This window comes from Grampus griseus (assembly GCF_964374135.1).
Source record: "Grampus griseus genome assembly, chromosome: 14".
Taxonomy (NCBI): domain Eukaryota; kingdom Metazoa; phylum Chordata; class Mammalia; order Artiodactyla; family Delphinidae; genus Grampus; species Grampus griseus.
The window spans coordinates 47,980,449-47,995,999 of record NC_139008.1 but is presented as its reverse complement, the minus strand read 5'-3'; the positions used below and the strand labels follow the sequence as shown (position 1 = coordinate 47,995,999).

Genomic DNA, 15,551 nt, shown 5'->3' with positions numbered 1-15,551 from the left:
TGGGCTCTGGTTCGTGTTTTAGAAAGACTCATTAAGATAAATTAAGATCTCTGATTTGTCTGTGCTGGTTTGAGAGACCTCTTCCTCTCTGCCTAGGTGGTCTAGGGACTTGAGCAGGTTTCTGCTTTCTGGACAGGCAGCACAGAGCTCAGGCCTCGTGTTTCTTCAGGGATGGACTAAAATTGAAATCAAGTGTAATGAGTTCTTTCAAGCCTATGCAGCCAACATTTACTGCCCCTACTTTGGGCAGAGTTCTGTGCAAGTCCTGGCCTGATCAGATGAGTGACTCTGTCCTCAGGGTTCATGGTGACATGTACTTAGAAGATGTGAGTTTCTAGCCACTCTTCTCCAAGAGAAGCACCTGGATTACAACTTGACTGAGGCCTCACCAGTGTTTAGGACTAGAATAAATGAGATAAAGTATATGAGAGTTTTTTTAAAAATAATAAACAAAAGGTATTCATATTAGGAATGACGTACAAAGTGGAGTCCTCTGGGAAATGACTTCTGCTGTCCTCCTCCCTTACCCCTTCTTCCCCCCCAAAGCAAATACACATATGTTCTGAACTTTCAAGGCCTAATAGAAACTCTGGGATGTTTATAAGGGAATGAATGGAATATTAGGCTCCCACATCTTTATTCCTGCCAGACGAAGCTAGCCCAGCAAAAAGGAGGTGCCTACCTTATGACGTCTTTTAAATTAGGGTGGGATTGAAGAGGTTTCTTCAGATTTGGCTGACTTCTAATTTGCAGATGTTGCTCAGAAAAGTTGTTTACTCATTTAGGAGTTCCACAAAATTTGTTAGTAGTTATCAAATAATAGAGTTTTTATTAAGTGATCATTTATACATTGATCTGTAATAATCCCCAGCTAACTAATTTTTCACTTTCACATACCTCATGCTAATATCTATAGACAATAATATGCTTGTTATGTTCCTGTTGATTTTTTTTTAAATTGGGGTATCCTGTTGCTTTTTGGCCTTGCATTCTTGTATCATATGGAATATAAAGTCATATATATATACATATATATGTATATATATATGTGTATATATATAGTATTTAGTCTTCTTTCCTTAAATTGACTTCTGAAGTAATTAACTCAGTGTGTTTCCTTTAATTTATGGTGTTCCTATTCAGAATTTGAAAAGAAAGTTGCTGAGGTCAAATTGAAAAAGGGATAAAGGGAATTTAACATGTTGAAACATAAGTAACCTATGGATTGTTGAATACTGGAGAGAGTGTTACTTCTCTGTTAAACCTACTCATCTTAACTTCATTGCCTCTTATAATCTGTCAGGTTGGAAGTCGGATTGCAGACCGTATATATGACATAGCCAGGTAAGTGATGATTGTCATAATAAAATACAGTCAACTTTTCTTTTTAATTATTTTTTTAATATACTAATTAATTTATTTTTGGCTGCATTGGGTCTTTGTTGCTGTGCGCGGTCTTTCTCTACTTGCAGAGAGTGGGGGCTACTCTTTGTTGTGGTGCACGGGCTTCTCATTGCAGTGGCTTCTTTTGTGGTAGAGCACGGGCTCTAGGCGCGCAGGCTTCAGTAGTTGTGGCGCACGGGCTTAGTTGCTCCGTGACATGTGGGATCTTCCCGGACCAGGGCTCGAACCCGTGTCCCCTGCATTGGCAGGCGGATTCTTAACCACTGCGCCACCAGGGAAGCCCCAATCAACTTTTGAATGAAGCCTTGAGAAATTAAATGCTGAGAACTTGATATCTGGAATGGCAGCATCTAGATGAATTTATTACCAGGATTAGTAGTTTTAATCACTCTTAGATCTCTCCTTTTTTTATGTCTGAGAGAGCAAGTATTTTCTCATTGTTGTCTTAAAAAAGAATGAATGGGGGGCTTCCCTGGTGGCGCAGTGGTTGAGAGTCCGCCTGCCAATACAGGGGACACGGGTTTGTGCCCTGGTCCAGGAGGATCCCGCATGCCGCGGAGCGGCTGGGCCCGTGAGCCATGGCCACTGAGCCTGCGCGACTGGAGCCTGTGCTCCGCAACGGGAGAGGCCACAACAGTGAGAGGCCCACGTACCACAAACAAACAAACAAACAAACAAAAAGAATGAATGGAAACACAGCTCAGCTTCTCTCCAAGACTAAATGGCTATTCCACTTGATTTGGTCAAAAGCGAGTAATGGAAAGATTGCTCCAAAAATGGATATAATTGACATGTGAATTTTAAAATTTACTAAACCTAACTTTAAAAGTTTAAAATTTTAACAGAACCTTTTACCATCTAAGTGAAGGAGAGAGTCTACCTAGATTTGTTCCCCCATCAAGTTATATGAGACTTTGGCCATTATATCTTAGGTATTATTAATAGCAATAAGGGTTTTATGACAATTATATAGAGGCAGATTTGAGAAAAGAACACCTTCATCAAATATTATTAAAACCTTGATGGAGTCATTGCTCTATATTAGGCATAACAAAAGCTTTACAGGTTTGAATTTACAGCCAGGTAGCAGGAACCACAGTTAAATAGTGGCTTTGCTATAGAATTGCTCTGTGATGTTAGCAAATCGCTTTTGGTGCTCTTTTGTGTAAAAGACACACATTAAATTAGACCATATGGGATGAATTTATTTCATTTTGTCTATTCAAAAAAGGGGGATTTTGTAAAATCACGAACTCTTGAAATCATATTTTGGATATATCCTGGCTACTTAAAATAGTCTTGGGGTGAATCAGTTTCATAAAGTTAAAAAAAAAAAATTCTTCATTGTTACAAAAATCACCCTCATTTCATCTGTTTCATTGGTTTCATTATTTTAAAAATCTGAAAAATAGCTAATTCTCTATACTGTAGTCATTCATTTGCCTGGCTTTTAGGTCATTTGCAGTTTAATAAATGAAACATTAAATTTTCCAAGTCAGATTGGATTTTACAATCTCTTTATGTCATAGTACTGAGCAAAACACAGATCTGTGGAGAAAACTGTGATTTTGGCTAAAAGCATGTCTTAAAATAACAGTAACTCTTTGGAATTAAATCATTAAAAATAACAGTCTAAAATGTCTTACACTAATGTTCTATTATTAGAATAGCTTGTATTGTCAACACTGATCTTATGTTTATTATTTAAACTAATCCAACAGATTATTAAATGTCTTATTTGTGCTCTCTGAAGCTTACTTAGTACTGTTAAAGTCGGTGATAATAATAAGTCCTAACTGTTGAACATTTGTACTGTGCTGAATACTTTACATGCACTGTTTCATAAAATTCTCATACCAGCCCTGAGGAAGATAGTAACTTTTCCATTTTATAGATGGGGAAACTGAGATCCAGCAAGATTAAATCACTTGTCTGTGGTCACAGAGCCAGTAAATTGCAGGCCCAGAATTCTAACTCGTGTCTTCGTGATTGCAAAGGCTATATGCTTCCCCAGGCCACACTGCCTATGTTCACAATCAAGATAGAGGGCATTAGGTAAATAAATGGTTCTCTCACCAGTGGTTCTCCAGCTGTGTACTGGTGTTCTATATTTTTGACATAGGTTTTTAACAGAAATTGAAAAGGAACTCTTGCTTCCAATAGGAAAAATGTTATTAGTGGATAAAATTTAAAAAAATTTTGTCACAAATTTTTCTTAAACCTATGACCCACAATTGGATGTGTAAACTGATTTAGTATGACATGTATTTGGAGGAGACAGCATTGCATAGGGGATAATAGTTCTGGTTCAGAATTCAAACAGACTGAATTCAAGTTCTGACTGCTGGTTATTAGTTGAGTGACCTTGGATTGACTTACTTAACTCTGCATACTTAGCACACTGCTTTGAACCTGGTAAGATTTAAGTAAAAGCTATTATTTAGTTGATATTTTGTTTGATTTTTAGTTTATCATGTTTTACTTCATGGTCTTTCACATGATGATTTCTAAGTCATCAAAAATTTGAGAAGTAGGGATAAGTAGTAAGTTCCTGGTAGGTGTGCCAAATATTTTCATGTTCATTTACATTAACTTCTTTTCATTCTTTATCTGGGTATATTATCAAATTAAAATACCCCCTACTAAATCAGTTCTTCACATCCACATCATGGAGCAACCTTATGGAAGGCCATTGGTTGTGAGGTCCTGTGAGTGGCTAGGCCAGACAGACTTGCCGTGTCTGGTGTGTTCTCTGAGGGATGCACCTTGTGAGGCAAGGCAGCAAAGGCAGATGATATAACTTTTTTGAAAGCTGTGTTCACTAAAACGTTTTTACTTAAGAAAATTAGTTTTTAATAGTTATTTATGGACTATTTTTATAGACAAATATGACTTCTGTGTCTGTTTTTCAGAGATTTCCCCCTTGCTTTGGATGTCGGTTGTGGAAGAGGTTATATAGCACAACATTTGAATAAGGTATATTTATTTGATGACTTAATTTACTTTGAGAAATAAAATTGGCTAATTTTAAGGGAAGACTTTCCTAATCAATTTGTATCATATTTAGATTTTGATTATATCAGAATTTCTCATTTCTTTGTTTTTTTTGAAGTGATGGAACCAGTGGTTGTTTTGTGTCTACTCCTAAGTAGTTTATTCTTAAATTGTTTTTTCTTTTCTTTGGATCCATTTTATACGGTGTTCCTACTGATAGTTTCTTTAAGTCTACGTAAGATACATTGTACTTTATTACCACTTTGTTCAAATATTTTTAATAATTCACAATAAAAATCACATTGACATTCATTTGGAAGTTGTGAGTAAGCTAATACTTTATCTATGAAAAATATTCATTTCATCAGTTGGTTAGAAATCTTGTGTGTGATGAAATATAAGTAGCCTTTATTAATGCTTATACCATTTTATTTTTCAATTTGTAATTCAGACCAAAAACATTTATTAATTGTTTTAGCCTCTCTATGTAGCACACTGTGCTGGACACAAATTAAAGTGGGATTTCTATATCAAATCTACTTAGAAAAAAAGTACACTTGAGCCAAGGCAGGAGGAGGGGTGTGTATGAGCCTCTCCAAATACTGTTATTGATAATAGTAAATGCCATGGAAATGGTACAGTCATTAAACTGCAACAGGAGTCAAGGGAAAGGAAAATCAGTACGGTTTCATTTGATCAAAGGCTTCTGAAAGGGCACAGAATCTGACCTGGGATTTGAAAGAATCTGGATTGGTGTTTCATAGGCATTGGAAGTAAGGGCATAGCAGGAGGGAAGGTGGAGGTAGAAAGCTGTAGGGTGTGATACAGTGATGTTTAAGAAAGATTAATTTGGGGATGGTATGCAGGAGGGATCTTCTGTGGTACAAGAGTGGGGACTAGCTCTCAGCATATTATGCCATGGAAAAGTTAACACATAGCCTTAACCCAGTGGAGTAAATTAAGGATGCTGATTATTCATACCTGTGTTCTCCATTTTATTAAATATTGTTAAATATATTACATGTAGGGTTGACTGCATATATTTAATTCTATGTAACTTAATATGTGTTATTAAAAGTATTTGTGTACCATACTAATTACATGCAGAAAAATACCCTTACAAAGCTGAAAATTAATCTATAATTATCACTTTTTCCTTTACTAATTTCAACAGTTGTTTTGTTTGATTTGTTACTAGTTTTTTTTTGTTTTTGTATTATCTGATCAACTTTATTCCTTTTCAGGAAACTGTTGGAAAGTTTTTCCAAACAGACATTGCAGAAAATGCTTTGGTAGGTAGCTTTTTAATACTATAGGTTTCTGATCTCCTGGTTTGTTTTTTAGTTCTTTACTTTTTTATTTCCTTCAAAATGAAATTAGCTGTTTTTTTCCTGATTATAAATGTAACAAACATAAAGGAAAGTAAAACAGTACAGGAAGTATAATGGAGGAAGGAAAAATCACTCTTAGTCCCACCACTCAGAGGCAACCACTGGTGACATTGTGGTCTCCACCTTGTAGGCATATAATATCTCCCCAACACTGTTTTATACAAACATTATTATGCTAACATGCCATATTTTTCATAGAATACCACTCTTTTATATCAATAAATGGTATATATATATATATATATATATATATATATACACACACACACACACCCCTATTTATACAGCTATATAGTATTCCAGCATATGAATATTCCACGATTTATTTAGCTAAATTTCTTTGAAGGACAGTTGTATTTCTAGTATCTCAGTAACCAACACTGTGATGAACATCCTTATATAAAGCAATTTTGATTTATTTTCTCCCAGGGAATAAATTCCTAATAGTGGAATGTATGGATTCATTGATGTTCAGCTTTAAATTTTTAATATACATCTCCAGACTGCCGTTAGAAAGACTGAAGAACAGAATTAAAAGAAAGCACTCTTTTCTCCTTCTCTTTGGCAACACTGGGCCATTTATTTTGTCTTTGTCAATGTAATAGGCAGAAAGTAGAATTTCATTGTTTTTATTTACATTTCTTTGTTTACTAGAGTAGCCAAATAGCTCTTGATGTCTTTTGGCTATTGTTTTTTTTCAATTTGTGAATTTTGTAAGTAATTTTTATGATGTGCCTGTACCTTAGTCCTTTATCTACTTTAACCTTGGCATGTTCTTATTCTAGGTGGTTTGTAAGAACTTGCTTTTTAGGGATATTAGTTTTTCTTCATATATTTAAAAAATATTTTCCCAAATATATTGTTTACATTGTTTATTGCTTTTTAGAAGTTTTTGATTAGTTTATCATCAAGTATATCAGTCTTTACAATTTCTGTTTTTTGAGTCACGTTTACTTAGGCATTTTCATCTAAGAGTATAAAAGTGTTCACCCATATTTTCATCTAGCAGTTTTCTGGCTTCAATTATTCCACTGAAACTTTTAATTTTTTTAATTTTTATTTTTTAGAAGGACTAGAAACTACCAAGTAAATATAACATTGACTTAAGTTTAACAAACAATGATTGTGTTAATAATTAAGATGTTATATAAATGTGTTTTGAACGTCTGTTTTTTAACTTTTAGAAAAATGCCTTAGAAATGGAAATTCCTACTGTCAGTGTTTTAGCTGATGAAGAATTTCTTCCCTTCAGAGAAAATATATTTGATCTGGTGGTTAGCAGTTTAAGGTTGGTAATCTATTTGTGCTTTTAAAAAATATATGTTAAAAATAGATAATTTGGGCTTCCCTGGTGGCGCAGTGGTTGAGAGTCCGCCTGCCGATGCAGGGGACACGGGTTCGTGCCCCGGTCTGGGAAGATCCCACATGCCGCGGAGCGGCTGGGCCCGTGAGCCATGGCCGCTGAACCTGCGCGTCCGGAGCCTGTGCTCCGCAACGGGAGAGGCCACAGCAGTGAGAGGCCCACGTACCGCAAAAAAAAAAAAAAAAAAAAAAAAAATAGATAATTTATGCTATAAAATTTTAATATTATAAGGTAAATAAAATAGATAACAGAGTAAATATCTTAATAACTTATTTTAAGTCACAAACCAGTTTTCTCTGGTAAAGAATTATGGATTATATGCTCCCTAGTGGGGATAAGTGATATAGTACCTCAATTTTTTTTCCTCCCCAACTTTCCTTAATTTGCTAAAGTTTATCTGTGTTAGAAGGGTTTTCCTCGCTGACGTAACCTAGTTACATGTTGATGGGGCAAGAGTTTGAAAGAGTATACTGGCTCCAATATTCAGATGTTAGAACACCCTTATAAACTCATTCTGGCAAATAAGGAAAAAGCTCATATTTCCTTTAACTTTAATTCTTCTACACAGAGACGTAGTTCTCAAGGTTACTTTTTCCCTTTGTACTTCCTACCATGTCCCTCCACATTTATTACAAAAACATATATTATAAATGTTTGTTGAATAGATTATAATGTACAAGGCACTGAGCTCGATGCTTTGGGGAATTGAAAAATGAATTCAGACAGGAATCCTGTCCTCAAAGACCTCAACATCTAATAGAGAAAATAAAGTATTCTGTGTGGTGCCTTATTTCTCCTTATTAGTATAGTCAGATTTTTTTTCAAAGATTCAACATGCTCAGTTCAGCCCTTTTAATGGCTGTTTTTAGGGTGACCTGTCATTATGGTTTGCCCAAGACTTTACCAGTGTTAGCACTGAAAGGCCTGTGTCTCAGGAAACCCCTCAGTTCCAGGCAAACTGGGAGAGTTGGTCACCCTTGCTGTTTTCTTTAGTGAGTTTGTAATTTTTTCTCTGCTTTTTGAGGTGTGCTGAACAAACTTAGAAAAGTATTCCGATTCTATTGTGAAATGGAAAACATTACACGTACTTGGTCTAAGGGAAAGAGCCCTGGGCAGAGAGTCAGAACCTGAGTTTTAACTTTAGCTCCTGTGCTTGTTATTTGCAAGTAACTACTGTAATTCTGTCACTTTCAGTTTCCCCGTAAGTATGATAGAGTTTATAATATGACCTCAATTTTTAAAGTATCAAATAATTGATAGAAAGCATTATGAAAGATAAATGTGAGCTTAACATAGTATGGTTTGAAATGGGTCTTCGGTGCTCTCCTGGAATTCAGCTAAGAGGATGCCAGCTCTACCAGGAAAGTGTGACCATACTCTACAGAGACTGAGTCTTGTGGTTATACAACACCACACTCTGGGAGAGGATCAAATAGAGTCCAAAGACAATGCAAGACATTTCTAAAATTAAGTTTTAAGTATATAGAACTTTGAGTTTATTTATTCTTTTTTATAGTCTTAAAAAATATGGGATATTATTTATCAGAAAACTCATTGAGTTATTTTTGATGAGTAATACTGTTTGCCTTGGGAAAATTATAGGTCTGATGAAGTGGCTTCCCCACCTCACCCCGCGAAAGTAGGACTTAGAATTCTATATATATCTAGCTTAATTGTTTGATTTAATTGGTGAACTTCCTTGAATATGTCATCAGGTCCTTATTTTTACTATTTCAAATAATTTCTCAGAATAGCACTGTTTAAATGAGATGCCAGATAGGGATGATTTTTACTTTATTTTTTTCCCCAGCTTTATTGAGATATTATTTATATATAACATACGTAAGTTTAAGGTGTACCATATGATGATCAAATACATATATATATTGCAAAATGATTACCACAATAAGGTTAGTTAACAATTTTCATCCCTTCACATAATTGCAATTTTTTGTGTATGTATGTGGTGATAACATTTAAGATCTACTCTCTTAAAAACCTTCAATTATATAATACAGTGTTGTTAATTATAGTCACCGTGCTGTGTATTAGATCCCCAAATCTTGTTTATCTTAAAGCTGGGAGTTTGTATCCTTTGAACATCTCCCTGTTTCCCTCTGCCCCTGGCAGCCACCATTCTACTCTGTTTCTATGTGTTTGGCTTTTTTAGATTCTGCATATAAGTGAGAACATACAGTATTTTTCGTCCTTCGTCTTGCTTATTTCACTTAGCATAATGCCCTCAAGGTGCATCCATGTTGACCCAAAAGGCAGGATTTCCTTCTTTTTTATGGGTGAATAATATTCCTCTGTGTGTGTGTGTGTGTGTGTGTGTGTGTGTGTGTGTGTCTGTGTACACACCACATCTTTTTTATCCATTCATCTCTTAATGGACACTTGGATTGTTTCCATACCTTGGCTACTGTGAATAATACTGCTATGAACATGGGAATACAGGTATCTCTTCAAGATAATGACTTTACTTCCTTCAGATAAATATCTAGATGTGGGATTGCTGGATCATATGGTAGTTCAATTTTTAATTTTTTGAGGAACCTTCATACTGTTTTCCACAGCAGCTGTTCCAGTTTATGTTCCCACCAACAATGCACAAAGGCTCTCTTTTCTCCACATCCTCACCAGCCTTTGTCATCTCTTTTTCTTAATGCACATCCTGATAGGTATAAGGTAACATCTCATTGTGGTTTTGATTTGCATTTCCCTAATTATTAGTGTTGTTGAGCATCTTTTCATATACCTGTTGGCCATTTGTATGTATGCTTTAGAAAAGCTGACTTTTACTTTATTCATTGAAGACTATTTGGAGAGATAATCATATCAGGAAAGTGATATACTGTCACATTTTCTCCTGCAACAGAAGGAAGGTAATTCCCTAGGAATATTTTTTATTTTAAAACTTGTATGAAAACAATCAATGAATTTTGATATGCAATTTCAAACATCAAAATGTACACCTTTTTTGTGGCTTATCATTATACTAGTGCTGCTCGTACTGATTAATTATACACATTAAGCTAAAACAAATGTGTGTTTTATATTTTAGTTTGCACTGGGTGAATGACCTTCCTAGAGCACTTGAACAGGTAAAAATCTTAGTGTTGATTCTAATAGCCTGTGTTATTTTGTTTATTATTAGCAACTTATAGATGTTTCTGTTTTTACACAGAAACTTATAGATGTTTTCCATTTTATATTTTTGACAATTGGAAACGGAAGCAAATAAAAAATTGATTATCTTCTGTCGGCCAGATACACTTGGTGCCCTTTGGCATATTAAGAAGTACATTAGTGACTCCCTGTTCCCTGAGAATTAAGAAATCTAATTATGGAGATGTTACTAAAGTTTTCATAAATATTTAAGACTTGTACAAAATAGTACTAATATCATAAGACATTTTCTGTGTGGCTTTCTTTTCTTCCTGCACTGCCTATAAATTTTTTGTGGGTGAGAACCTATTTGTTCCTACAGTGTTTGTATCTCCCCCATACCTTATACTTAGGCAATGCTAGTAAATGCTTCTCGGTTGATATTGATCAACAAACAGATGAAGGGTGGGTAAAAGCATCGTGTTCCAAGGAGGGCAGGAGATCACTGTGGCTTGGAGTGGCCTAGGAAAACTTTTAAGAGGAAGGAATTTCTTGAACAGGGCCTCAAAGGGTAGGTCAGATTTGGAGTGGGAATACGCTCCAGGAAGGCAGAATCCCGGGATAGATGGGAGGTGTAAGAGACTCAGGAGCCTGAAAGGACAAAGAGGAAGCCTGTTAGAGAATTAGTATAGTGCCAGGTGTAGATGAGGAATTTTGGGACCAGATTTAGGCAGACTCAGGTGACAGATTAAGGAATTAGGAGTTTTTTCTTAAGGCAATTCAGAGCCACTGGAGAATTTTGAAGAGGAAAGTAACATGATTAAAAAGCTGGTAGGCAGGATAATAACTACCATAGCTTAAGCATATACTGTTTGCCAATCACTGTGCTCTGTTTTATATATGTGTTGAATAACTCTGCAGGATAGCTTCATTTTGCTGATTAGAAAACTGATGCTGGAATTTGGTTACATGGAAGAGAGACTGTTTCAGTGGCCCAGGCATGAGATACACTAAACCTATGTGGCAATGGTAGGAGTTAAAAAGAAGAGAAAGGTATTTAGGACTCTGCAAAGTAAGAGTCAACAGTTTGGTGGCTGGTTAGAGCTGAAGATCAAAAAGAGTCAGGAGTCAAAACTTGCCTTGAAGTTTTGAGTCTGGATGACTGGAGAATAATTAGTAAAAGTAGGGGAAAGAATGGTAGTGATCAGATAAAGGGAATAGAAAATGGTAATTAACAGAAATATGGCATTTGGAAAAGGGAGTTGGTTTGAGAAAAAGTGTCGTGTGTGTGTTGGATGTACTGGGGAAGGGGAGGGAGTAAGTTTATCAAGAGACAGATATTCATGGCGCACAGGCAGCTAAAGACAAATTTAGAGTTCTGGGAAGCTCAAGGTAGAGATTGGAAAGTGATCCTTGTGAAATCCATGGGAACTGATAAGCCCTCTGTGGTAGAGAGAAGTTGAAGAGAGCTGAGGACTAAATTCTAGGTACGTTATATTAGAGTTTGGTGGCAAGAGAAAGAAGTAACACTAAAGGGGCAGAAGAAAAAAACCAAAAGATTTTACAGTTGGTTTGCTTATATACTGTTTTGTAATTGCTTCATAATGTATTAAATGTAAATCCAAGATGCATACTTGAATTAGAAGAGCCTACTAAAAAAAAAAAAAAAAAGAAGAGCCTACTGTGATTTGGGTTCTGATGTACTTCAGAATCCACCCTGTCCTGTAATGTTCCTCGTTGTTGAGAATAGTCAGAGTCAAAACTAGTTAAAGATTGTAGTTCTAAGAGTCATTGAGTAAACATTTATGATCTGGAATTCATTCTGGCTGCTATTTTGCTCAAGTTATAAATTAAAACTGGTTTTTGTTTTAAAGCTGAAAAATAAGTTGGTTACTTCTTAATTCTGTATGTTACTAGATTAATATGTTAATATTTTAACTAAAATGTTACTAGATTAATGTTGTGAATCATAATGGTTTCTCTGTAAATCAATTTTTTCTGCATAATAAGCCACCTCAGCTTTTTGTTTTAAAAATAATTAGCTCACAATTTTGTGAATTAGGGATTTGAGCTGGACTTAGGAAATTCTTCTGGGTCTGGCTTGGCTCACCCATGTGTCTGATATGCCAATGGATTGTCTTGGAGCTGTCGGATGGCTTCAGCTGGGACGCCTGGCTGATCTCTCATCCTTCACCAGGCCAGCTCAGGCTTGTTCACAACGTGGTGGCCAGACGGGGCTCCTAGAGAGCAGGTGGAAGCAGCAAGGCCATTGAGACCTCGGCTTGACACTGACACACTGTCAACTTGCTCTGCATTCTTTTGGTCAGTGCAAGTCACAAGGCTAGCCCAGATTCCAGGAGGGGGAAGTAGCCTCCATCCCTTAATGGGAGTTGTTGTTGAGCAGCGTTTCAGAGGGCATAGATACAGGGAGGATGGTGATTTTTGTACTCTACCACACTTTAAAATTTTTTTCTTTCAATATTTTACTGATTATAAGAGTCAGTTTTGTCTATTATAAAAAATTAAAAACATATAAAATATTTTATAGATATTAACACTATCAGTAAATGTCTATCTTCACAACAATATTATACTGCAATGCCTTTCTGATAGTTGGTTGTCTAAGTGTTATTTAATAAATTATCTGGTTATTAATTTGACAAAATAAGAATGGTAATCATAAAATATTGATCTAGATACCATATATCCTTTTAACATTTTTATATGTAAAATTTTGAATAGTTTTGTTGTTTATATTTATTTCAGATTCATTGTGTTTTAAAACCAGATGGAGTGTTTATTGGTGCATTGTTTGGAGGTGACACTCTCTATGAACTCCGGTGTTCATTACAGTTAGCGGAAACAGAAAGGGAAGGAGGATTTTCTCCACACGTCTCTCCTTTCACTGCTGTCAATGACCTAGGACATCTGCTCGGGAGAGCCGGCTTTAATACGCTGACTGTGGTAACTATCAAGAGAATTGAGTAACCCATTAATTACACAGTTCAGAAATAATCACTCTCTCTTTTTATCTTGATTGACACAGGGTAGGAATGTAAAACTTCTATTATCCATTACCTGAATAAGTAACTCAAACAAAGAATGTACCTCAGTTAACAAGGAGGCTATTTTCTAAGACACGCTACTCCATCACAGTCTTCAAATCCAGAGTTAGGTGTAACATGAGAGTTAGAGCATCCCAGAGGAGGAGGGAAGCGGGTGTACGGGAGCATTCACAGCATTGCCTCTACCACCAGCCCTCAAGTGAAGTGGTGCCGTGTGAGGCAGAAATGAGAGAGCGTGCATTCACGAGGCCCTGGGTTAGATCCAGGTAGAGAAGGGAGGACAGGGGGCTGTATACCATCAGGACTGGAGAGATCTGGGAAGAGGACCCGAGACCATCAGCGATGAAGAAACATGGAGTCACCATGGTGCAGTGATGGTGCAGGGTGCTGGTGTCTGACAGTATGATTTGGATCCTTACCTTGCCCCTTTACTAGCTAGGGGAATTTGGGGGGTTTACTTCACCTCTCTGAGCATTCATTTTTAAAAAAAATGCAAATGTTACTCACCACAGGTGGCCGTTAGGATTAAATAATTTAAAGGGTGTAAAGTACCTGGACCTTCACAATAAATGCTCAATAAGTCCTAGTTCCTGCCTTCCTCTCTCCTCCTCCCTCTACTCCTAACACTTTCCAGGCCAAGGCTTCCCGCAGGGACGCATCCAGACAGGGATTCCCCCTTCAAACCTCCTTCAGCAACAAAGTCATTCTAAAAGATGTCATTACTGCCTTCCAGAGAATGGACTTGCCATGATTTTCCAAACCCCTCAGGCCTAAAAACATCTCTAAACCTGATTAGAAGAGATAGGAATTTTTTTAATGAAGAAAGCTTCTCATTGCGTAATTAGAGACTGTAAACTTAAAGTAACTTTTTAAGGAGATGTAGTGTGAGTGTGTTTCATAAAATCAACCTACCGAAAATGGCTTGTCATATCCTTCCGTGCTTTGATAGAAAGCAAGGAGCCTAGACCAGCAGGGCCTCTGATGTTGGGAAGGGGTTTCCCTTCTAGGGAAGGGAAGAGACAGAGACTGGGAACTGACGACAACCCTCACGGAGTGATGTTGAAGAACTCGTGCCCAGTCAAACAGGTTAGTCAGCAGTATTAAGGGACTCAAAATTCATTGCTCATTAGGAAAAAGATGAGACTTCTACTGAGTCATCGAAAGAAAGTTAAATTATGTTAACCACTTGCAGTTTTCTATGTTTGTAAAGTGAGTTGTGTGTTCTAGAAAGATTTCTACTAAAAATGTTTAACCTGACATTATAACATTTCATAGCCTACATTTCTGTTAATTGGGAATTCAAATAATTCAGAATACCTTCCATATACTTCTCCAAAATTGAGCAGAATGACTCAAACATTAATATAATGCAAAAATATTGCTGTATAATCTTCTCTATAGTTTATAAAATTAGTTGCTAATTTAATATATAAAATCTATAGAAATTTGTTCCTTGAGACATATACATTGTCTCTAAAGTGCTGTATTAACATTGCATCCTAATTCATTTTCTAAAACTCCCATGCAAGAAAGCTTTTAGATAATCAATTATACAGGTTTATGTTTCATACATTAGATATGTTACTTTTATACTGCAATGGATTTTTATTTGTAAAGTGAAATCAAGTTAAATTAATATCATGTAATTATATTTACATTTATATGACCCTCTTAGTGAATTATTTTTAGAGTTAGTTGGCATTCTTAATGAAGCTCATTTCCTTTTAGAATGGTTTCCAGGCTAGTATATTAGAAGAAAACCGCAAATATGGTCCCCCATCTTAATTTGAATAAGACCTTTGACAAGGCTATTGTAGTACTCTTGATTGAGAAGGAGACGGTGCTTTTAGTTGCTTTCGTTGAATTGTTTTCAAAGGATATTGTTTAATGGTTAGGCATTAGCTGGGAGGAAATTTATTTTTAATCTTAGAATCTCTTTTTAAAAATAATTTCCCCATGTAGAAAAATATATACAAGGGACTATCCAGAGATGATCTTATTAAAAAGTGCACATACAACCTGATCCATGCATATGTTTTTTAAAAAAATGAAAAAAAACACAAACAAACCATGTATAGAGAGAATAAGAGAGTGGGTCCAAAATGAACAGAAGTCTCCTCCTGCCTTCTGACACCCCGTTCCTTTCCACAAGGATGACTTTGGTTAACTGTCTTATATATCCTTTCAGAACACTTTTTCCTCACAGACTGGAGTACAGTTATATCA

The 15,551-nt window shown here is 36.0% G+C and overlaps 1 protein-coding gene across 2 annotated transcripts in view; it reads left to right on the top strand.

The window, feature by feature from the left end:
• NDUFAF5 (NADH:ubiquinone oxidoreductase complex assembly factor 5) overlaps positions 1-15,551 on the top strand; it is a gene marked incomplete at both ends in the record, with an annotated part of 32,700 nt that overhangs the window by 1,164 nt on the left and 15,985 nt on the right. For both annotated transcript variants that reach the window (XR_014297726.1, XM_082671293.1), the window contains 6 exons: positions 1,304-1,344; positions 4,317-4,380; positions 5,643-5,690; positions 6,974-7,077; positions 10,217-10,256; positions 13,027-13,224. Coding sequence is in view for 1 of the 2 variants with exons in the window: in XM_082671293.1 (XP_082527419.1) it covers positions 1,304-1,344; positions 4,317-4,380; positions 5,643-5,690; positions 6,974-7,077; positions 10,217-10,256; positions 13,027-13,224 (495 nt within the window). The remainder of the gene's footprint in view (positions 1-1,303; positions 1,345-4,316; positions 4,381-5,642; positions 5,691-6,973; positions 7,078-10,216; positions 10,257-13,026; positions 13,225-15,551) is intronic.